Below are 23,285 nucleotides of genomic sequence, written 5' to 3'. Positions count from 1 at the left end.
CTGCGGCGGATGTGCCCGAGCGGAAGGCACCCGGCGGCCCTGCCTGCCCGCGAGTGTGCGCGCGCGGGGTCCCGGGCCGGTGTGCGCGCCGGGCGAGTGCGAGTGCGGGTGAGTGTGGCGCCGCTCGGCTCGCTCCTCTCCGCGCCGCCCGCGCAGCCCGGCCTCTCACACTGCTTGGTTGCTACCGGGTGACGCGGGCTGGGCCCGCCCCCTGCCTGCCGGCCCCTGGCACTCACTCGCGCCGGCCGCCGCCGAGCAGGCAGCAGCCGCGTCAGGGCCGTCCGGGGGCGCGGCCGGCGATGCCCGCAACCCCCGCCGTGCCCCGCCGGGCCTGCTGAGCCGCCCCCCAGGCCGGGGTCGCGCCGGGCCGGGCCGGGCCGCGCCCGAAAGGGGCCGCGCTGCCTGCATGACCCTCCGGCGGCGCGGAGAGAAGGCGACCATCAGCATCCAGGAGCATATGGCCATCGACGTGTGCCCCGGCCCCATTCGGCCCATCAAGCAGATCTCCGACTACTTCCCCCGCTTCCCGCGGGGCCTGCCCCCGGACGCCGGGCCCCGCGCCGCCGCACCCCCGGACGCCCCCGCGCGCCCAGCCGCGGCCAGCGCCGGTCGCCGCAGCCCCTCCGACGGCGCCCGCGACGACGACGAGGATGTGGACCAGCTCTTTGGCGCCTACGGCTCCAGCCCCGGCCCCAGCCCTGGCCCCAGCTCCGGCCCCAGCCCGGCGCGGCCACCCGCCAAGCCGCCGGAGGACGAGCCGGACGCCGACGGCTACGAGTCGGACGACTGCAGTAAGTTTCCAACTTGAGGACTTCTCGCCCCCTCCCCTCGCTCGGGCTCGAGCTCCCTCGGCCTCGCCGGTCCCCTCGGTTCCCCTTGCGTCGCTCTCGAGAACTCGGCGTACAACCGCCGCCCGCCAGGTCGCGGGCCCAGTGCACGCTCCGTGTGCTCTCCGCGTGCCCTGCAGGCCAGCCCTGACGCCTCCCCCGACCCGGACCAGAGAGGTGGGAAGTTTGGGGGCGCCCCTCTGGGGGTGCCTTATTTCCGGGGCTGGGCTCGGAAGAGCGGGGGTCTCGCCCCCTCTCCGCTGGTCCGCGGGGAGCTGCGGCGCGGGCGGCGGCTTTTGTTCCCGAGAAGGGCGGAGCTGCGCCCCGGGGAAACACCAGTTGCTGCGGGCCGCGCGGTCGCTCCCAGCCAGCGAGCTGGGCGGGTCCCACCGCAAAGGGTCCAGGATGAGAAGGCGTCCTGGGGCTGGGGCTGGCCGGGCCTCCCAGATGGGCCCGGTGGCCCGTAGAGCGCGATCGCTTTGCTGGCGCGCTGGCCGAGGACCAGGGAGGACGGCGGGGCTCCTTGTCCTTTGGAAAAACCTTGGAGGTTCCTCTTGCGTCCGTGGACCCCACCGGGGCGCTAGCCAGGGCCGTGGGCCTTCGCCCACCTGTTACTCTAGCTTCCCGGGGCAGGGAGGGGCCCCATTCCCCACCCCTACTGCGGGCACTGAGCCCCGAGCCCCAGAGAGCATTGGAGCGCCGAGGTCCCCGGGGCCAAGGCCCGCACTGCCGGGCGCTTCGGGCACCTTTTCCAGTCCGTGAGGCTGCCTGCCTGGCCCGACCCAGGACTGGCTGGGAAACTGAGGCGGGAAAAGGTCTAGGTCTAGTGAGGAATCAGTTTGCGCAGGGTGGGGGTGGGGATGGGGGGACGCCGCGTGGATGTCCCAGCCGAGCTGTGGTTGCAGCCACATCTTTCAAACATGGAAAGCCAGAGTCAACCCCTGGGATATGGACCTTTCAGCAGTCCCTTTGGGCTTCTCCAGGGCCCACTCGCTCTCCTCCTCTGCTCAGCAAGAGTGTCTGCACATGTCCCCGTCACTCACCAGGGCTTCTGAGCTCAGGGTTTGGACTTTCCCGGAACATAAAATCAAGCTGAAGGTGGGGAATTCCAGTACCACCCCAGGGTGCAGACCCTCATCCCGGTGCCTGAGGAGGAGACCCATCTGCAGTGGCGGCTAAAACCGGCCTCTGTGGGGAAACTGCCTGCTGTGCACTTTCTGGAGGCCTGAACCACAGCCCTCTAGCCAGTGCCTGGCTCTTGGAGGGCCTGCCCCCTGGGCATGGGGGCAGGGAGCAATCCTCTCCCTCCACTTCCCTGCCAGCCTGGGGAAATTGGGTCGGCAGAGTTTATTGCCCACAGAGCTGTGCCCTGGATCCATCCCCTCCCCCAGCTCCTGGCACCCTGTGCTAAGCTCACCCCCTCATTTGCTGTGCTGCTGGGCAGGCCCAACTACGACCCAGGTCACCCCTTTGGCTGCCCTGAATCCAAAGCCCCCCTGGAAGAAAGGGTGAGGAAGTTGTTCCCATTTCCAGCATCTTTGCTGCTATAACAAGGCAGTGAGCAAGCAGGGCAAGGCATTGCTTCCGGCCACCCTCCTGGTGCCACAGGAGCCCTCTGGATGACATAATGCCAAGAGGTGAAATATCTGGTCATTTCTTTTGGCTCTCTGAACCTACAGGCGAGGAGGGGACCACAGAGCTTCTGACTCAGGCCAGCAGCCCCATCTCTAATCTACCAACTCAACAATCCTTCCCTAGGCGCTGTCCTGGCAGTAGGGCGTGGGGCAAAGCACACTGCTGTATTCCTGGACTCAGAGCACACATATGTCGTAGCAGGGGACAGAAGGACAGACTCATATGGGGTCAGTAGTATAAGACAGTGCTGGACACAGTTTTGCCAGCTTGAACTGCAGATGGGCCACACCCATATCATCAGGGCACACTAAAGAAATGCCAAGGAGGAGGGGGTGAGGCCGAGCCAGGGCTCTCTTGGGCAACCCTTGGCCCTTTTAAGGGACGGCCCACCTTAGGCTTGGATCCCATCAGGGGTTGAACAGATGTTCCAGACATGGGAAAAGAAGTCTTGGCTGTTGTCTGTAGGGGGAACAGGTTCTGGGGTGGGACTGCCTTCCACCTTGTACCCTAGGCTGTGCCCCCCTCTGAAGTGTGACAGCCAGATCCCTGGAATAAGCCTGAATGATTCAAGCCAGATGGTTCATTACGGCTTTAGCCAGGGTTATGCTATTTGCTGCCCTAATTATTGGATTATCTCTGTTCTGACAAAAAGAAATGAGGGCGGTTGTTCTGTTGTCCAAGGCAGAGGGTGAAGCACTGTTTATTTACTCTGCCTTACTCCCCTTCTCTTAAGCCCCTCCTTTATTAAGTCATGTCAGCGCACAAGCACACGACTCACATGTTCCCAGCAGATCTCAGGGAGGGTGCTGGCAGGGAGGGAAGGCAGTGATTGTGGGAGGAGGACACCACCTGCGGCCACCCTCCCAGTGCCCCACACCCCCACACATGCTGCTCCTGCCTGAGACGCCCTCCTGCCTCTCCCCACCTGTGGAAACCCAATCCCTCTTTCAAAGCTGTAATGACCAGGATGCTCGGGTTGCAAGTAACAGAAAACTACTCCTGAAAATCAAGGCAGATTTCCTATTCCCAAGGGTGACTGAGTGAGGAGAGTCCAGGTACAAACCAGGGTCATAATGCTGTTAAGTTTCCATAAGCCAAGCAGGACCCTTATGGCCCAAGGTGGCATTGCAGCTAACAGTAAGATCCTAAGTTTGATAAGGACCAGTTTTCTCGCCTATGTCACAGTTTAAGAGCGGAAACCTCTCTCAGAAGTCCCCAGGAGACCTGTTCTTTTGTCCCACTAGCCAGAGTTGCATCATTTGCCCAAGCTTAAGCCTGCCTCTGCACAGTTCACCTGGGGGCTTGACCAAGCCATGAAGGTCTGGGGCGAGGGCAGAGTGGAGGGATGGCGGTTGGGTCTGCCACAAGGTCTCTCATCAGCAGAGAGTCTTTTTTTTTTTTTTTTTTTTGAGACAGAGCCTCAAGCTGTCCCCCTGGGCAGAGTGCCATGGCATTACAGCTCACAGCAACCTCCAACTCCTGGGCTCAAGCGAGTCTCCTGCCTCCGCCTCCCAAGCAGCTGGGACCACAGGTGCCCGCCACAACGCCTGGCTATTTTTTGGTTGCAGCCGTCATTGTTGTTTGGCGGGTCCGGGCTGGGGATTCGAACCCGCCACCTTAGGTGTATGTGGCTGGCGCCTTAGCCGGTTGAGCTATAGGCGCCGAGCCCTCAGCAGAAAGTCTTATCCTGGTCCCCACTGGCTGTGGTTCTTTCTGTGAGCCCAGAACTTCTTTTGGCCTTAGTCATATTCTGCCCAGAGCTGTTATCATATTTTCACGTGCTCAGCATTACAACACCAACTATATGCCAGGCACCGTGCTAGAGACAGAGATACAAGAATCCCTGAGACACAACCTCTGACTTCAGGGTATTCACCAAAACCAGCAGTGAGGGACAGGGAGGTGGAGACACAAACAGGAAGCTCTGGCTTGCACAGAGGGCACCCACAGAGAGGGCTCAGCTCTGATGCTGGGAAGTGGGAGGAAGGGATGGTGCTTCTGGCAGAGCGACAGCTGTGTGCACTGGCCCTTAAGTGTCAGAAACACAGCCCAGCAGAGGCAAAACAATAGAGTCAAGTGGCTGAAAGAAGGGAATAGACTAATGATGAGGCCAAAGTGGTCGTATCACAAAAGGTCTTGAAAGCCACATCATGGAGATTGAACTGAGTCCAGGAAGTTGTGGAGAACTTTTGAACCATTTAAAGCAGAGGAATGAAAAGATTGATAAAACCCTAACCTTCTGCCTCTAAGCTCCTGGGAAGCAAGAAGGTATGGCTCATTCCTCTCTGGCTCCCCTGCAGTACCTGCCGGGTTAGTGCCTCACTTCCCAAACTGTGACACACCTTCAACTCAGTCTTGATAATTTCTTATGGTTCTTGCTTCTTTCTTTCTTTCTTTTTTTCTTTTCTATTTGGGAAGCTTACATTTTTCTTTAAAAAAAAAAAAAAATCACCCGAGGATGTATAGGTCAGAAGAGTTCAGGTGCAAAGCAAGGTCATAACAATGCTGTCAGTCTCCATCAGCCGAGCAGAGGGAGGTTCGGCCTTGGAGGAACCGACAGGGGCTTGAGCTTGATTTTGTCTGAATTAGCCCCATTAAAGCTCTATAATTATCAACAAGCGGGTGACAACTCTCAAAGGCCCATTAGTGACCAACCCTCATTATTTTTCCAAAGATGTAAACTTTAGTGGGGCATGTGATTTGAATGCTCCAAGGGCAGGGCAGGGCAGAATTCTGTGACTCACACAGAGACACACCTTTCACTGCCCTGAGGACCCTCTTCACCCCCACTAGAAGCCCTAGGTGATTTTTCGGCTCAGAGGTCCCTCCAGGGCCCCATCAAGCCCAACTGTCCTTCCCCAAGAGAAATTCTGTTTTTCTTTTGTTTCTTAGTTGTATCCTCCTAAGATTTCAGCTAAACAAAATGGCAAACAAAAAAGTTTTTGGAAGCCATGAGGCTTTAAGGAACAAACTGTCCGGATGGAAGTAAAGAGACCTGGCTTCTATGTCCAGCTCTGCTGGGCCACCCTGACCATCTCACCTCCCCTCTCTGAGCCTCCTTTATCTGAAAGGGAAATGAAGACTTTGGGCCATAACACCGGCAAGTCTCTCAAAATTGTGGCCAAGCTTCTATTTATAAACTATCATTTCTTACAAAGCTTCCAGTGGAATTCACACGCATCCATCAGTCCCTTCCTATGACACACTGGGCTTGCTGTTCCTTCCCAGGAAGTGGCAACAGGTGCTGACTTTCCTCTGAGCAGCATCCAAGCCCTCCTTAACCAGGAGTTTCTGTAGAGCCAGTGAAAGGGGCTCCTCTCCCCTTCCAGAGCTGACCTTTCCAGTGGGGAACAGGCAGCTCCTCCACCTTGCTGGCTTGTCCTGTGGGGGTGGGAGACAGGCAGAAGGAGAATGTGCATTTTAACACTTGGGCATCACACCAAGTCCCCATTCCTGTGTGCAACTGGAGAGCATATTGGTTTGAAGAGAACAGCCATGTGTACCTGCTCTTTGCTGGTCTCACAGGCATGGCCAAGACCTGGTCCCTGCTCTTGGGAGGCTAATGTGTTAGGGTAGGCCTGGACCGAACAGCAGAGTGATTTACTACCGTGTACAGACAAGAGCTTTGGAGACTATTGCTCCAAAAGCATGGACTTGAATCTTGGGCCTGTGGCTGTGTCCGTTGTTACGGGAGTAGTGAGGTATAATACACCTCTATGCAGGACCCTCGCCTGCCGCCCTGCAGAGGCGGGAGCCAGGATGCAGGCAGCAAATGGCCAATGAGGTTACAGCACACGTGTTCTACTCAGGAATAAGTACCTCAGGCTCCACCCAAGGCCTATTGACTCTTAGTTTTGGTAGAAGTCTAATAAGTATTATCACCCGGTTTCACAGAAAAAAAAAACACTGGAAAGGAGAGAGGTGGCCAGGTGCAGTGGTTCACACCAGTAATCCTAGCACTCTGGGAGGCCAAGGTGGAAGGATCACTTGGGCTTAGGAGTTGGAGACCAGCCTGAGCAAAAGCGAGACCCCCTATCTCTACTAAAAACAGAAAAAATAGCCAGGCACTGTGGCAGACACCTGTAGTCCTAGCTACTTGGGAGGCTGAGGCAGGAGGATTATGAACCCAGGACTTTGAGGTTTGAGGCTTTGAGCTAGGCTGACACCACTGCACTCTAGCCTGGGCAAGAGTGAGCCCCCAAAAAAGCTGGGCTCCCATAGCACAGTGGTTTTGGCGCTGGCCACACATACCCGAGCTGGCAGGTTCGAACCCAGCCTAGGCCAGCTAAACGACAATGACAACTACAACAAAAAAATGGCAGAGCATTGTGGCGGGCACCTATAGTCCCAGCTACTTGTGCTGCCAGAGGCAAGTACTCTGATAGAAGTTGCAACAGAGTGGGCAGAAAAACAAAGAAAATCAAAAGCAGACCACCTGGTGAAGGGACGGCCTCCCACCCCCTTCTGTATCTGGGCTAGGACTGTGACAGAGGGAAGAGTAATCGTAGCTATAGCAACGACTCAGGTTATTCAGAAAAGCTTAAGTGACCATTTGTATATTCTGTTCCCAAAGGCAGAGAGGGGAATGATCCAGTTTTAAAGAGTTTTATTCCAGAATGGGTCTCAGAGGGGCAAGTACAGTTCTGTAGAAAACTCACCTAAATGGACCTGTTCCTTCTATAATTATCTCCTGGGCACCTTCTGTAGCCCAGGCGCTATGTGCTGTAAGGTGGATGCAATTCTGGTTTCCATTTTGCAGATGGAAACTGAGGCATTATGAGGTTAGATAAACTATCTAAGGTCACACAGCAGGGAAGTCCCAAGCTGGGATGTGAACCTCGGAGAGGGATGTCAGAGGGCAGGCTTCACACCCCACACTGTGCTGCAGGCAACGACAGGGACCTGAGAGACATGCCGCACCCTGAGTGAGGACATGGAGAGGAAGACCAGCGTGGCACATCATCAGAGTGAGGGGCAGCTCCAAACACCAGGGCCTGAATTTGCCCATTTCCTTGCAGACCCAAGAAACTGCAGCATGCCTGGTCCCAGCACCAGCCCAGGGAGGTGGAAACTTTTTCTGTAAAGAGCCCAATTATAAATATTTCCAGCTTTGCAGGCCACACGCTCTGTGCTGCATCCCCTGACTCTGCAGTGGGAAAGCTGCCACCAGCAGCATATAAACAGCTGGGCATGGCCAGATTGGGCCAGCAGGCCATAACCAGTCTAGATCCACGCTGGGAGTCTACTCAAAATCTTGCCTGAAGAAGAGTCAAGGCTAGCCCCTCTCTCACCCCTGAATCACTCCAGTCACTAAGCCCACACCTACTGATTGGCCTATGGTTAGAATGTCCCCAGTCCTGGCCCCACTGTGCCACTGGCCAACTCCCACTCATCCATGGTGGCTCAAGTGAAATATTACCTCTTCCAGGAAGCCTTCCCTGATAGACTCGGTTTACATAGGGACTAGGGAGCCTTCCTTGGGCTCCCCATGGCTCCTAGCTCACTAAATTCAGTTGTGGCCAGTTTTTTCCATATGTTCCTTGAATTAAGCAGTGCTTTCCTTGCTTTATGGATATATTCCAGCCTAGACTTGGGTATATTATAAACGCTTGGGAAATAATTAATGAATGGGACACCAGTTGACCATCCCAGCAGCCTGGGAGCAGGCACTGGGCTTCTGAACACATCTGTGACTGTGCATCTTGCTGTGTGAGGCCTGCCCCCAAGGTCTGTCAGTCACCACCTCCTCAGCCTTCATGCTGGGAGCCACTTGTGCATGGAAGGCCACAGCTGCTCAGCGTGAGTGCCCCTGATGGGTCAGCTGCACTGATTACTGCTGCACCCTCCTCCTGGCCCTTGGGAATCCTGGCTGCCTTTGAGAGATGTGCGGGCAACCACATGAGGACCCAGCTGGCTCCTTGCAGCCAAACCAGGTCCCCAAAGGGACCGAAGAGCTGTCATCCTACATGTTGCCTGTGGGATGGGAGAGTGGATCAGCTGGTCTCCCTGGCCAGGGCCCTCACATCTCAAAGCCTTACCTCTTCTGCCTTCTCACGCAATCCCTGAGACATTCCACAGGAGAGGGAAACTGAGGCACAAAGCCTAAACTGGCAGTTGCACAAGGAGAGCAAGAACTCCATTAGCCCAAGGACAGCACACTGGCCAGCTGCAGGTGACTGGGGTGACCCACCCAACCTCAGTGAGCCTCAGTTCCTCATCTGGAGCATGGGGAGAATATTGTCATTTCCAGTGGTTGGGTGGAGCTTCGAGGATGGGCAGAGGGATTGGCATACAGTAGGTACTTAGTTAGTGGCAGTTGCCGTGGGGACCATGGCACCTGCCAAGGGCAGGCTCTCTGGCCACACCAGTGGGTGAAGTTGCTCCACACTGCAACTGACACGTGACATGTGCTCTACTCTGTCCACAGCTGCCCTGGGCACACTGGACTTCAGCCTGCTCTATGACCAGGAAAGCAATGCTCTCCACTGCACCATCAGCAAGGCCAAGGTAGGCCCGCCACCACCCTCCACCCCCATGCCAGGGTCCCCACAGAAGGGCCAGGGTCTAGGAGGCCAGTCCTCCCCCATGTCCTGTTCAGGTTTCATGTCTGTGTTATGTGGGGCGCGGGGCTGGGAGGTAATTTTTGCCTAACCCACCTTGGCTGCCTACTTCCCCAAAAAAGCCTTGGGGAACCAGACATTTGGGAGAAGGAGCAGAACAAGGAAAAGGAGCAGAAGGGAACGGGAGGGTGCAGGCCTGGACAGAGCCCCCCACCAACCAGGTTGAGAGGGAAGAAGGGGAGGTGACGTGTCTGGTCTGTCCAGAGCGGCAAGCGAGGGTGGGATGCAGATGGCCCCAGGCCTCCCAGACGCCCCAAACAGTGGATTTCCCCTGTGGCATCCAAGGAATTGCTCTTCTGGTGTGTCAGGGGCTGAGCTAGAAAGGCCCCCTGAGCCTCGCTGTCTGGGCTGGGTCATGGGTATCTGTGGACCCCACTGTGACCGGCTCTGCCCCATGAGCTAGCAAGCATCAGCTCTGTGTTCTCAACTGTCCTGTCGCCTTGTCCCCCCACCACATGGCTCCCTCTGGGAGGAAGGTGCCAAAGCTGATGTTCTCTCGAAAGGTAAGGGCCTGTGTGGCCAGTAGAACCCCCTAGTAGGGCAGGGGAAGGGCCTGAGCCAGCCCAGCTCTGATGAGGGCCTCCCCGAAGAGCTGCCTGGGCCCAGGCCCACCCCCAGCCTCCCCAGCCCTCAGGCTTCCCTCTGTCCCTCCAGCCTGGGCTACCACACTGCCATGGCCGTGGCCCTGGGCCCATCATGAGTACCGTCACGATGGGCCCAAGGCCTTGGTTGGGCTTTGGAGGTCCTCACACTCCTTTCCCACCTCTCCCCTCCCCTCTGGGAACTAACCAGGCTGTGACTCAGCATGCCCAGCCTTGCCTCCCAGGGGCTCCCAGACCTCTCCCTCGGAACAGAGCTCAGCCTCTGGTGACCACCCCCGAGCTGTGCCAAGATGGAGGCCAGGCTTCAGGACCTGGGTAGACCCCTCCTTTCCCTTAGCCAAGCTTTGTAGAGGTCATCTAGGCTTGGGGATTAGGAACGACACTGGCTGCCAGGCCACTATGCCTAGAACCCACCCCAGCTAGAGCCCCCTTCCCCTCCCTGTGACATGTGCCCACCTTCCCTGCCTGGAGGCAGGTGTATGCATGCATGCACATACCTGTATGTGTCTGTGTACCTGCATACACACATATGCGTGTGTGTCCACTTAGGGTTGTATACCTCAGGCATCAAGGTGGGAGGTGGAAGGCTAGAGGGGTACTGCCAGCCTCTAGTTCCTTCTCTGTGTGAATCCAGTTCTACAGAGAAGGGGGTGGGACTCTGGCCTGGGTGTAGGAAGGAGCCCAGGACAGGCAGCTGAAGCAGGACTGATACAGGCCTCTCAGGGGTTCTGGGATACTTATGGGACTGCACCCTCCCATGGCCACCCACCCTCTGGGTAAAGGTCAGTCTCAGTTTGCCCAGCTGTAGACAGGGCTGATCACCCTCACCTCTGCAGGTACTGTGAGCTCTTGGGCCCCCCCACCCAGCACCTGTATGTGTTCCAGACCAATGCTGCCCTGGAGGACAGCACTGGGCGGTTTGCACACTTCCGGGAACACTTGTGCAAAAAAGAAGCTGCCAAAACCTCAGCAGCACCGCCAGTCTCGGGAGACTCTGTTATTGTTGTTGTTTTCTTTTTTATTGTAGTAAAATGCACAAACATAAAATTCCCCATCTTAACCATTTTCAAGCGTGCAGGTCAGTGGTGTTGAGTATATTCGCCTTGGTGTGCAGCCATCCCCAGAACTCACTTCATCCTGCAAAACTGAAAGTCTGTGCCTGTTAAACAGCGGCTCCCACCCTCCCTCCCCCGGCCCCTGGCAACCACCCTTCTACTTTCTGTCGCTACGAATTTGAGGACTCTCAGCACTTCCTATAAATGGAATCGTGCACTATTCGTCTTTTTACGACTGGTTTATTTCACCGAGCACCACGTCTTGGCGGTGCCTTCGTGTTGCAGCAAGTGTCAGAATTTCCTTCTTTTTAAAGACTGAATGATATTTGACACTAGGAGCCCTTTTCCTGAACACTTCAGCCAGCAACAGCCCCTGAGAGGCCCAGGGAGGGGCAAGGGTGGGAAGGCTCCCCTCTCAAAGCCAGAAACCCCCAATCTGTCCCCTCAGTTTCAACGGCAGCCAGGACCTGGCAGGTCTTCTTCTGCTATCCCTCCCATGAGACCCAGCCCCTGCCATGGGGTCAGTTTTGGTCTCTTGCAGACTGGAGAAGTTCTGCCCCAAAGGTCCCCCTTAACAGTTCCTTCTGACCCCTGCTGTGGACAGAGGGATGGGTGGAGGCCCTGCCTCATGCCCCAAGGAGGCTGCAGGTAGAAAGGCTGAGCCAGGACACAAAAACCAGTGACAAGGGGTGGCGCCTGTGGCTCAAGGAGTATACCCCATATACTGCAGGTGGTGGATTCAAACCCAGCCCAGGCCAAAAAAAAAAAAAACAGTGACAAGCCAGTTTTGTGGCCTTCAGGCAGTGCCCACAGGTTCATTATGCTTCTGGACAAGTGTGTGACCAGCCAGGGTGATCAGGGACAAGCTGGGAGGAATGGAAGCAGGCAGCAAGGAGCTCTGTCACAGAGCAGGTGTCACTCCCCTCCCAGGCTGGCAGCATCCCCTCTCCCCCTGCTGAGGCCCCTTGAGCACCCCAGGGTACACAGGTGGGACCACCAGAGACCCTGAATAAACATCCCAGAACCTCTGGTGGCCCAGAGATTTACACGTGAAATGTGTAAATGGGGTCAGAAAATATGATCCCATTTTCAGCTACAACAAACAAATGTACAAGAATTATAAAAATAAAACACAAGGGTTGAGACGCCCCACCACCCCACTCTCTGGGCCACCAGACTCCTCTGGGTGACTCTGCATTCTGGACACTTGGTGGGAAATGGTGAGAGGCCAGGATGAAGGAGCTGGGTTTGGAAAGGCATCCTTGGCACTGTGGGTGCACACAGGGTGGCAGAGGCGAGCCCCATCCCAGAGCCGGTGGCTGCATCATACAGGACACAGCTCAGGGACCCCATCTGCCCACAGCACTTCTCTGGCGTCTTCCCAGGGGCCTGGCTTGTAAAGGAGGGAGTGACGCCCGGCCTGCCAGGCCCTGCATGTGTTACCTCCTTCCCTCTCCTCCCACCTGGCAAGTTGGTAACCCCTCCCAGGGGTTAATATCAGCTTTCACTAACAAAGCTGGAGCTTAGGGCACAAAGTGACTCATCCATATCCCCAGCTAGGAAGTGCAGGAGCTGGGACCCGCATCCCAGCCAGCCTGGCCTCCAAACCCTGGGGGAGCAGGGCTTGGGAAAAAAGTCTCAGGCTCCTCTCAGTTGGGCCTCCTGTGGGCCAAGCTGCCTCCCTGCCTGGTTGAATAGAAGACTCTGAAGCACGCCCTGGGGTTGCTGTTTCCCCTCCATAGATGCCCCCACTGCCCTCTCTTACATCCAACTCAGAAGGAAAAAACATAATTTTCAGAAATAAGAGCCAGCAGGAGGTTAGCTAAGCCCCATTTTGTTCCCTGGCTGTGTGAATTTGGCTGTTTCGGAAGGAACTGGAAGCAGAATTAGTGAGGGGTGCCATCTTGTGGAGGCCCCCCCACTGCGGCCAGTTGGCTTGTGTGACCTCAGTGCATGACTAGGAGCCGTGGAAAACCAGAGAGATGAGGCCCCGTCTCTCCCAGTCTCCTGGGACCCTGAACATTTCCCTAGGCCACACAGGGAAGTGTGGGGATGTGTGGACAAAGGTTCATGGATTTAGGGTCTGTGAGGGAAACTGTCACACAGGAGGCCATGTTTGGAAAACAAGGGGAGGGATTCAGGAAGAGGAAAGGGCCTGAGGAAGGTGTGTCACTGGGCTTCCATGATAAGAAGAATAGCAAGAGAAGGCTGTCCCAGTAAAGACCCCCACAACAGCTGCCCTGGGCTGGGAGGTTTGGGGAGGGAGATTACACGAGCACAGAGCCATCCTCACTCATGTAGGGGCTGTGGGGCCAGGGGGCTTCTGTAAAGAGGCCACAAATGGACCCAGCCAGGAGACCCAGAGCACAAGGGACACCTGCTGACCCAGGGCACTTTTCAGAGATGTGCAGTTCACACTCTTTGCTATCCTCTGCTCAGGGCCTGAAGCCGATGGACCACAATGGGTTGGCGGACCCCTACGTCAAGCTGCACCTGCTGCCTGGAGCCAGTAAGGTGAGGGGGTTAGGCCTGCTCACCAGCTGTGCCCACCTGGGCTGGGCTAGGGTCGTCCAGGGAGGCCCACCGCTCACCTCTCCCTCAGAGTCCAAGCAACTGATGAGACCTCCACCACTCACCTCCATACCTGCACCCGGTCAGCCCCACAGCCTCCAGGCCTCCCAGGGGCCTCAGGAATCGGCATTCCTGCTAAGCTACTGAAACCACCCCCCACCCCCACCCCAGAGAATTTCTGGGACAGCAGTTTACAAGAAGCATTCTCAACTGGAGGTTTAAATGATATGCAAAAAAGAGCTCTGTGGTCACATAACATTGGGAAACTTTGTTAAACAATTTTCTTTACTGCACAACTCAGAGCCTTCAATGTGTTGATGATGGGGCTGGGCTGTTCCATAACTCTTCATAAGGGGGACAGAGCGAGCAGTATCAGCCCAGTGTACTTGACCACAGAACCCTGTCTGTACCCCTGCCGGATAACCCACCAGCAGACCACACACATACTTAGGGCACCAGCACAACAGGAGCAGCTAGGAAAGGAGAGGAAACGCTGCTGTCAAGGTAACGTCAGCACAGCAAAGTAAGAACTTGATTAGTTCAGCGTTGCTTTATTTCCAATTTCATGAGGCAAAGCCTGAGTTGACTTGAGGTTTATGTGTGTAGGGCTGGGGTTCCCACCACCCAGGGGGCTGCCCCAGAAGAGGCTGTTATTCCTCATTCCTCTTCTAAGGGAGGCGGGGGGTGGGGTGGGGAGGCAGTGCTCCCCCCACCCCCCAGGCCTCAGTGTTGCTAGTGAGGCTCAGGGATGTGAAGGCCAAGGTCGAGTGTGACCAGGGCACCCAGGGTGGGCAGGACCTGGCTGCTGAGAGTCCCTTTGTGGTGGACTCTCTGACAGAGGGCAGCTTTTTATAAAGAGCAGTCTCCATATAAACAAGCTCCTGAAAACAGCATGAGGGAGAGGCACTTCTGTGGCCTTATGGACCTGACTTTGACCATGGGTCAGCACCGGCTGGGCACCCACAGAGCCGAGACTGTGATCTGGGCTGTCTGACCTCCCGGCCTCAGCCAGGTGTGGTAGACATCAGAGTGAATCAGACACAGAGCTCAGAGTCTGGTGGGGCAGGGCAAGTCAACAGTGTGAGAACCAAGACCTACAGAAGCAGGGAGGAGGCATGGAGGTGCCCACGTGGCATTGTCTAGGAGAGGATGGACTCCATGGAGGGAAGGAGTCCAGTTCCACAACTAGGCTTCCACAGCCTTCTACAGAACACTCCATGCCACCAGGGATCTGGAGAGGATCCTCCTCCTGGTGTTAGCTTCCCATGGCTGCTCAACACCAGACCATAAACTTAGTGGCTTAAAACAACGCACTTGGCATCTGACCATCTGCAGGCCAGAAGTCCAACATAGGGCTCACTGGGCTAAAAACCAAGGTGTCAGCAGAGCAGCATTCCTTCTGGAGCCCTGGGGAACAACCCGTTTCCCAGCCCTACCCAGCTTCTAGAGGCCACCCGGATTCCTTGGCTAGTGGCCCCTTCCTCCATCTTCAATGCCAGCCACATCACATCTCTCTGGGCTTCCTCCTTAGTCGTGTCTCACTCTGACCCTCTTCTCCTGTCCCCTCTTCCACTTTAACAACCTCGGTGACTACATCAGGCCACCCAGATAATCTAGGATGCCCTCCCTATTTAAAAGTCAGCGAGCTAATAGCCTAAATTCCACCTACAGCCCCAGTATCCCTTGCCCCGCCACATAACATATTCACAGGCTCCGGGGATTGAGACATGGCCATCTTGGGTTTGTTATTCTGCTACTCTTCAACGCTTAGTGAAATCATTTTTTTCTTTTCCCAGGCAAACAAGCTCAGAACAAAAACTCTGCGGAACACTCTGAACCCCACGTGGAATGAGACCCTCACTTACTACGGGATCACAGACGAAGACATGATCCGCAAGACCCTGCGGTGGGTGAGGGCCCCGCCACCCGCTCCCCCAGCCCCCAGCCCACCACATGCAGATCCCCACGGACTGTGGGCGAACACTGGGGGCGCCCCATGCAGCAGTGTCTGAGGCGCTGGCTGTGCCTCTTACCCCCCAGGATCTCTGTGTGTGATGAGGACAAATTCCGCCACAATGAGTTCATCGGGGAGACGCGAGTGCCCCTGAAGAAGCTGAAACCCAACCACACCAAGACGTTCAGCATCTGCCTGGAGAAGCAGCTGCCGGTGAGCGGGGGAGGGTGCGTGGGCTGGGAGGCCTCAGTGAGGCAGGTTCGGGGATGCGGACAGAGCACAACTGGAGCATGTCAGGCTCGAGGTGCTGGTGAGGTACCCAGAGGAGACGGAAGATAATTCTTTCCTAGAAACTGCAGTTGTTTGAAAATTATGTCAGAGCAGATTTTACCTCCTGGCTGGCTGCAGCAGCTGTGCCCTCCCAGAGTCCCAGTCTCTTTGTCCTCTCTGCTCACCTTTCCCCTCTCTCTATGGCCTCATCATCACCTGGCTCAGAAGGGCTAGAAGGAGCTGGCCAGGAGTCCCCAATGCCCCAGAGGTCAAGAGAAACAGTGCCCTCAGCTACCCTGTGCCCAGGACGTGGGCAGAGGCCTAGTCCTCTCTGAGGCACATTAGCCCCACAAGGCCTGAGCCAGGGGCAGGCTTGGTAGACAAAGCCCAGTGGCTGTCCCCCACCCGATGGGGTCTGGGCCTCAGGACGTGGGTGCTCAGCGAGCTCGGCCCCAATTGAGCTATAGGAACAAGTTACCCTGTGGCCAGTGCTTCCTGCCAGAATCCATGTGACTCCCACCCAGGTCTGTCTTTTTGCATAATTTGATCAAATTTCATTCCCTTGACACGTTCTCTCCCACTCACAGGCGTTCCTGTGATGGATATAACCTTTTCTGTTTTATTATTAGTCACTAACCACAGGTAACCCAGTTTTTGCAAATGATCTATGTCACTTATGAAAGGCAACAGCAGCCCCTACTGTATTGGTGTTGCCGTGTTTTGATCCCTGGCAAAGACAAACAATTGTGTGGAAATGTGTGCAGGTGTGAACATGCCTGGTATGTGTGTGTGTGCATACAGACGTGCATTGTGTGTAGGAGCCCATGTGTGAGAGCATGTGTGTGCACGCGCACAAGTGTGTTTGGGCGTGTGCATGTGTGTCTACGTGTGTGAGTGTGTGTTTGCGTGTGCTCTGCCTAGGGCATCACTCATCCTTGCTTGGATTTGCTGCAAGCTCATTGGTGCAGTTCTGGGACACACAGTGACCCCAGGAGGGCAGTTTAGGAGAACCACTCTGGCAGGAAAGATACATTTTGGTGGCACATTTTAGATCTCAGTCTGCAAACACGATCAGTTCTAAGTAAATACTGAACAGTTCCCGGTGGTCTTCATGTGAAACCACCCCGGGTATGATATCCACCCTGAGCTGGGTGCAGGGGCGCACACCTGTGTTCCTAGCACTTTCAGAGGCCAAGGTGGGAGGACTGCTTGAGGCCAGGAGACCTTGTCTCTACAAAAAAATAGAAAAATAGGGGCAGCGCCTACGGCTTAAAGGAGTAGGGCGCCAGCCTGATATACCGAGGTGGCAGGTTCAAACTCAGCCCTGGCAAAAAAAACCTGCAAAAAAACAAAACAAAACAAAACAAAAATAGGAAAATTATCTGGTGCATGATGGTAGGCAACTGTAGTCCCAGCTACTTGGGAGGCTGAGACAAGAGGACTACTTGAGCCCAGGAGTTTGAGACCAACCTAGGCAACATAAGAAGACCCCAACTCTTTAAAAAAAAAAAAATCCCTGAAAAAACAACTAAAAATATCCCTGCTCATGTATGTTATTTAATTTTCACATGTCACACAAACTGGCACAAGATATACAGCTTGTGAGGCTCTCTTACACACACACACCCCCATATCCCAGATAGTTGAATCTCACACGCCCAGCCTGACCCACTGCCAGCAGCCACCCCAGCACTGTGTTGAGAAGGACGCTGAGTTCATGGTGAATGCTGGGATCAATTAGCAGTGTCTGCTCTGGGCTTGGGTGTTGGAGAAGGGTGGCCTGTGAGTGACATATGTGTGTCATCCCTGCCTAGTGTCCCTTCCTTCACCTCACAAGAGTCTCATCTCCAGAGAGGTTTAGATGTGGCCAGGTGGGGACTGAGTTTAGTGCCAGGCAGAGCAGTTGTGGGCCAAGGGGTGTGGCTGGGACTCTGTGGGAGAGGATCCTGGCAGAGAGGCTTAAGGAGGGGTCCCTGGGGACATGGGGCTCAAGTTTGGGTGTATGAGTGAGCAGAGGGCACAGGAGGGGGGGTTCCAGGTGTGTAGCAGCCAGAAAAAAGAAACAGGTGGTTTCAGGAGGGCAAAAATCAGAGACACATCAGGTTGGTTTAGGGTGGAAAGGCCTGGAGCTGAAGTCTGATCCCAGAGGCAGGCACTGGGCAGCCATCAAGGCATAGGAGGGTCCTAGGTGGCTTCCCCACCTGACTGTACCTCCCCCTTCAAGGCTGGAGATACATCCAAGTTCTGTCTTCTGGGTTCCCCCAAAGGGGGCCACCTTCAGCACCCTGAAGAGTCTCCAGGAAGAACCTTGAGGGGGCTGAGGCCAGGATGACCCCTTACCTCTCATGGGGCTCCATTCAGCCTGGGCAAACCTTTTGACGTTTCTCTGAATCTGCCCAAGCTGGAGTTGCTGGCATGAGGTTGAACCCAGAGGGGACCATCTGTCCATCCATTCCCGCCGTCATTAGGACAAGCCTCCAGCAGTACCCACGCAGCCTCACCTAAACCTGGCGGTTCAGAAATGATGTAGACAGAATCCCATCTTCAAGGAACTTAGAGGCTATGGGTAGACACACGAGGCAACAGGTGGGCAAACCGTGCTGTGGACAGAGGGAGCAAAGAGCACGGAACTGGGACTGCCCACTGCAGAGGCCAGGGAAGCACTCAGGCTGAGGCCGCTCAGCTGAGCCCAGTCCCAGCAGGACCAGAAATCCACCAATAGTGAGCAGAGCAGAGCTGGAGGAGCACGGGGCAGGGTTGGGGGAGAGGGGACTTGGGGGAGAGAGTGCCGAGCCCTGGCACAGCTCAAGCAAAGGCAGGGAGGTGTGACGCGACCTCAGAGCCTAGAGACTGCAGAGGAAGTCAGGGCTGGGCCATGAGGAAGGACAGAGCAGAACACTGTCGCCATTGTGAAAGCATCAACTGAGAGGGCAGTGTGGCTTTATTTGCAGACATGGAGGAGTTTTTCTGCTATTTGAAAAGATAAGAACCACTTTTAGCTGCCCCCGTCTGGCCGCGGGGGAGCAGGGCCTGATTTGGCCCTCGGCTGAGCCTGCCAACCCCTAGGCTGGTGGGGAGGGTTGGGGTCAGACTCTACCCCAGGCAGAACCCCCCCTTGGGAGGGGAGAGATGGGCAGAAAACCTGTCAGGACACGGTGGTAACCGCAGCCCTACAAGGCCAGACGGGGGCAGTGGCGGGCTGGCAGGCTTAGCACCCAGGAGGCCAAGGGCAAGGTGGGAGCCAAGGAGGACTCCCGAGTGACTGCCCTGCCCATCAGGTGGACAAGACGGAGGACAAGTCGCTGGAGGAGCGGGGCCGCATCCTCATCTCCCTCAAGTACAGCTCTCAAAAGCAGGGCCTGCTGGTGGGCATCGTGCGCTGCGCACACCTGGCTGCCATGGACGCCAACGGCTACTCGGACCCCTACGTGAAAACGTGAGTATGCCTCCAAGGATGGAGGTCCGCGTGGCCAGGCCACTGGTTCAGGCTGGCCAGTGCTCAGGGAGCACAGAGGGGTAGCAGGCCCGTGTCCACAGGGCCATGTTCCCTTGTGTGCTCTTTCGTCGTAACTCCAGGGCTAGGTGTGGCCAGCCCATTTCACAGATGAAGGAACTTAGACCCAGAGAAGCTGAGTGGCTTCCCAGGGTCACACAATTAGAGAGTAATTACCTCCTGATGCCATGTCCAGGCCTGTCTATGACCCTGGGGCTGGCAGCCGTCATGAGCAGGTAGGAGGGGACAGGAGGAGTTGGAGCCTATGTCAGGGTAGCAGGAGGTTGGGCGACCCAATAAAGGAACACCACGGCCTAGGCACTGCCCACGTGTGTCTAGCCCTGTGCTGGGACCACAGTGCAGATAAGGGTCCCCCTACCCCTGCTGAAGGGGAGGGGTGGTGGTGTCCCTGGGGAAAGATGCTAACTCAGGGGGCTGTGCCAAGTGACCTGGGTCCCAGCGCTGTGAACCTGGCCAGAATAAGCTATGTCCTGACTCCACGGGACAGTAGGAGCTGGTGGCCCTTTAGAGAGAGGTGGCACAAGTGCATGGTGGCCACCTTTACAGTGCTTGGGGCTCCTCACACACAGGGTGGATGTGAGTCTGTGTTCACAGGGACATTCCCTGGAAGGTTCAGACTCAGGAAGGGATTTGGCTCAACAGAAAGGAGGTAGAGGTGGCCAGGGACAGGAGACAGAGCAGAAGCAAGAATGGGCCTGACCGGAGGGGACCTGAGGACCCAGATGACTGAAGCCACGGGGACATGGTAGCAGCACAGGAAACCAAGGCACTTCATGGCACAGCTCTGGGGCACCATTCCCACTGGCCACAGTCATATTTCTGTCACCTTAAAAATCATATGACAGAAATGGTGCTCACATTTGTAGTATCAGCTACTCAGAGGCAGAGGTGGGAGGACCGAGGAAGGCCAGGAATTTGTTACCCAGCCTGGGAAATAAAGCTAGACTCCAGATCACTTGAGTCCAGGGGTTTGAGACTAGCCTAAGCAACACAGTGAGTTAGAACCCATCTCTACAAAAAGTTTGTTTTTAATTAGCCGGGCATGGTGGCAGGCGCTTATAGTTCTAGCAACTTGGGAAGGTGAGGTAGGAGTAACACTTGAGCCCAGGAATTTGAAGCTGCAGTATGAGCTATAATTACTGTTGTACTCCAGCCTGGGCAACAGAGCAAGACTCTGTCTCTAAATGTGTGTGTGTATGTGTGTGTGTACAAATATACAGGTAGGGAAGTCAGTGACCCATGCATATAGTGCAGGGACTGCTGGTTTTCCCTGTGAAAGACAATGTATTGGACCCCGGCCTCGACAGTTAGCAAAACAAAGCATTCCAGTGGGTTAGAGACCCAGGAAGGGAAACTCTGTAGATCCTCAGAGCCAGGGTGTGGTGGCTCAGGCCTGTAATCCTAGCACTCTGGGATGCCAAGGTGGATGGATCTGAGCTCAGAAATTCAAGACCAGCCTGAGCAAGAGGGAGAGTCCATCTCTGCTAAAAATAGAAAAACTAACCAGACACCGGTAGTCCCAGCTATTTAGGAGGTTGAGGCAGGAGGAGCTCTTGAGCTCAAGAGTTTGCTGTGAGCTATGATGATGCCACAGCACTCTACCCAGGATGGCAAAGGGAGACTCTGTCTGATAAAAAATAGTCAGTCTCCGATCTAGGTGGAAAATGCATGTGCCCCACGGCCACGTTGTTTTCCTTCCAGGTTTGTACCCTAGAAACCCGTGCACAGTGGGAAGCTATTTTTTGCAGCATTGCTTATAACAGCGATATCCTGGAAATAGGTGAACGTTCGTCAGCAGAGGAGTAGATGAATAAACTGTGGCCCAAACGGGTAATGCAGTACTGTGCAGTTAAAATGAATAAATTAGAACGAAATGAATTAGCAGGGACAGCCCACCCAAAACACGCAGAGCCAAAAAACAAACTGCAGACCTCCGCACACAGAGGGACACCGTGACGAACCGCTCTCTGTCTCTCTCTTTTTATTTTTAGATTTTTTTGGTTTTGTTTTTTGAGACAGAGTCTCACTTTGTCGCTCTGTGGCATCACAGCTCACAGCAACCTCAAACTCTTGGGCGTAAGCAATCCTCTTGCCTCAGCCTCCCGAGTAGCTGGGACTACAGGCTTCTGCCATGACGCCTGGCCACACTTTTTTTTTTTTTTTGAGACAGAGTCTCACTATGTCCCCCTTGGTAGAGTGCAGTGGCATCACAGCTCACAGCAACTTCAAACTCTTGGGCTTAAGCAATTCTCTTGCCTCAGCCCCCCACGTACCTGGGACTACAGGCACCCATCTCAATGCCTGGCTATATTTGTTGTTGTCATTATTGTTTAGCTGGCCCAGGCTGGGTCCGAACCTACCTGCCTCAGTGTATGTGGCTGGCACCGTAACCACTGTGCTATGGGTGCTGAGCCATGCCTGGCTATTTTTTTAGAGATGGGGTCTCACTCTGGCTCAGGCTGGTTTCAAACTACTGAGCTCAAGCAATCCACCCACCTCGGCTTCCCAGAGTGCTGGGATTACAAGCATGAAGCACCAAGCCTGGCCTGAATTTCTCTTAAACTGTGCAGAGCATTTCTAGAAAGTGGTCTCTAGATCACTTTGGTGGGAGACCTCCCTCCTCTAGGGGAGAGAGGATGGCAACCAAGGGTCCCCTCACCTCTGCCTATAGTGCTTAGTCTATCTTAGGGAAGGGTACAATACGAAGCCAAAACGTGTGAACGTTTTAAATCAAGTTCAGTGCTCACCTGCCAGGTTGACAGTAATTCCAGGCCAGCCCAGCCCAGCTGACTTCCAGGGGCAAACAGGGGGCAGCCCTGTCAGGGCCCAGTGCAGCCACTGCTGGACCCCTGTAGCTGTGTCCCACCCCTGAGCCACAAGCCAGTTCAAAGACAGGCAGCGAAAACTGTGTGGACAAAAGCCTGGAACAGAACAGATAATGCCTCTTGTAGGAACCTGGTGCCCAAGGGAGGAGTCACTAGATAGACACAGGTCACCCAGGCTGAGGGTGCAGAGATCCCCCAACCTTCCCTTGAAGGCCAGAGGTGGGACACACTCCTGCCATGGGGGCCTCTCCTGCCTGCTCCTTAGCCTGATGCAAAATAGGCAGAGGACGGTTCTCAGAAAACAAAGCACCAATAAAATAGCCAATAAGCAGATGAAAACTCCTAACTAAAGATATTCACCCCGAGGCCGGACATGGCAGCTAACACCTATAATCCTAGCACTCTAGGAGGTCAAGGCAGGAGGATCCCTTGAGCTCAGGTTTGAGACCAGCTTGAGTAAGAGCAAGACTTTGTCTCTACTAAAAACAGAAAAACTGGCTTGGTGCCTGTGGCTCAAGCGGCTAAGGCACCAGCCACATACACCTGAGCTGGCAGATTTGAATCCAGCCCAGGCCGGATTCAAACAATGATGGCTACAACCAAAAAATAGCCGGGCATTGTGGCAGGTGCCTGTAGTCCCAGCTACTTGGGAGGTGGAGGCAGGAGAATCGCTTGAGCCCAGGAGTCGGAGGTTGCTGTGAGGTATGATGTCACTGCACTCTACCCAGGATGACGGCTTGAGGCTCTGTCTCAAAAAAATTTAAAAAAAAAATAGAAAAACTGGGTTGGTGCCTATAGCTCAAGCCGCTAAGACGCCAGTCACATACACCAGAGCTGGCGGGTTTGAATACAGCCCAAGCCTCCCAAACAATAACAACTATAACCAAAAAATAGCTGGGTGTTGTGGCAGGTGCCTGTAGTCCCAGCTACTCCCAGCTGGAGGTTGCTGTGAGCTGTGATGTCATAGCACTCTACCCAGGGTAACAGCTTGAGGCTCTGTCTCAAAAAAATAAAATAAAATAACAATAGTAAAACTAGCCAGGTGTTATGGCAGGTGACACACGGAGAGGATGGCTTGAGGTTGCTGTGAGCTATGATGCCATGGCACTCTACCTAAACCCAGGGTGACTCTAGAGACTCTGTCTTAAAAAATTTTGCTTAAATAAATAAAAATAGAAATAATTAGCCAGGTGTTGTGGTGGGCACTTGTAGTCCCAGCTACTCAGGAGGCTGAGGCAAGAGGATTACTTGAGCCCAGGACTTTGAGGTTGCTGTGAGCTAGTCTGATGCCATAGCCCTCTAGCCTGGGCAAAAGAGACTGTCTCAAAACAAGAGATATTCATCCTATCTGGGTGGTGGATTTAAGGGGCGCCTTCAATTTGTTTTAGTCAGATAGATTTATTTATTTATTT

General features: G+C 55.1%; 1 protein-coding gene across 1 annotated transcript in view; it reads left to right on the top strand.

Annotated features, from left to right (window-relative positions):
* The first annotated feature begins 247 nt into the window (after positions 1-247).
* Positions 248-23,285, top strand: part of DOC2B (double C2 domain beta) — a 30,483-nt gene continuing 7,445 nt past the window's right edge. The window contains exons 1-6 of the mRNA XM_003799103.3: positions 248-791; positions 8,890-8,969; positions 13,179-13,253; positions 15,107-15,216; positions 15,351-15,477; positions 18,813-18,970. Of these exons, the coding sequence (XP_003799151.1) occupies positions 407-791; positions 8,890-8,969; positions 13,179-13,253; positions 15,107-15,216; positions 15,351-15,477; positions 18,813-18,970 (935 nt within the window). The 5' untranslated portion in view covers positions 248-406. The remainder of the gene's footprint in view (positions 792-8,889; positions 8,970-13,178; positions 13,254-15,106; positions 15,217-15,350; positions 15,478-18,812; positions 18,971-23,285) is intronic.

This window comes from Otolemur garnettii, unplaced genomic scaffold (genome assembly GCF_000181295.1).
Source record: "Otolemur garnettii isolate 467f Iridium unplaced genomic scaffold, OtoGar3 scaffold00145, whole genome shotgun sequence".
NCBI lineage: Eukaryota > Metazoa > Chordata > Mammalia > Primates > Galagidae > Otolemur > Otolemur garnettii.
Note: the sequence above shows the minus strand (reverse complement) of the source record. Positions and strands in the feature narration are given on the sequence as shown.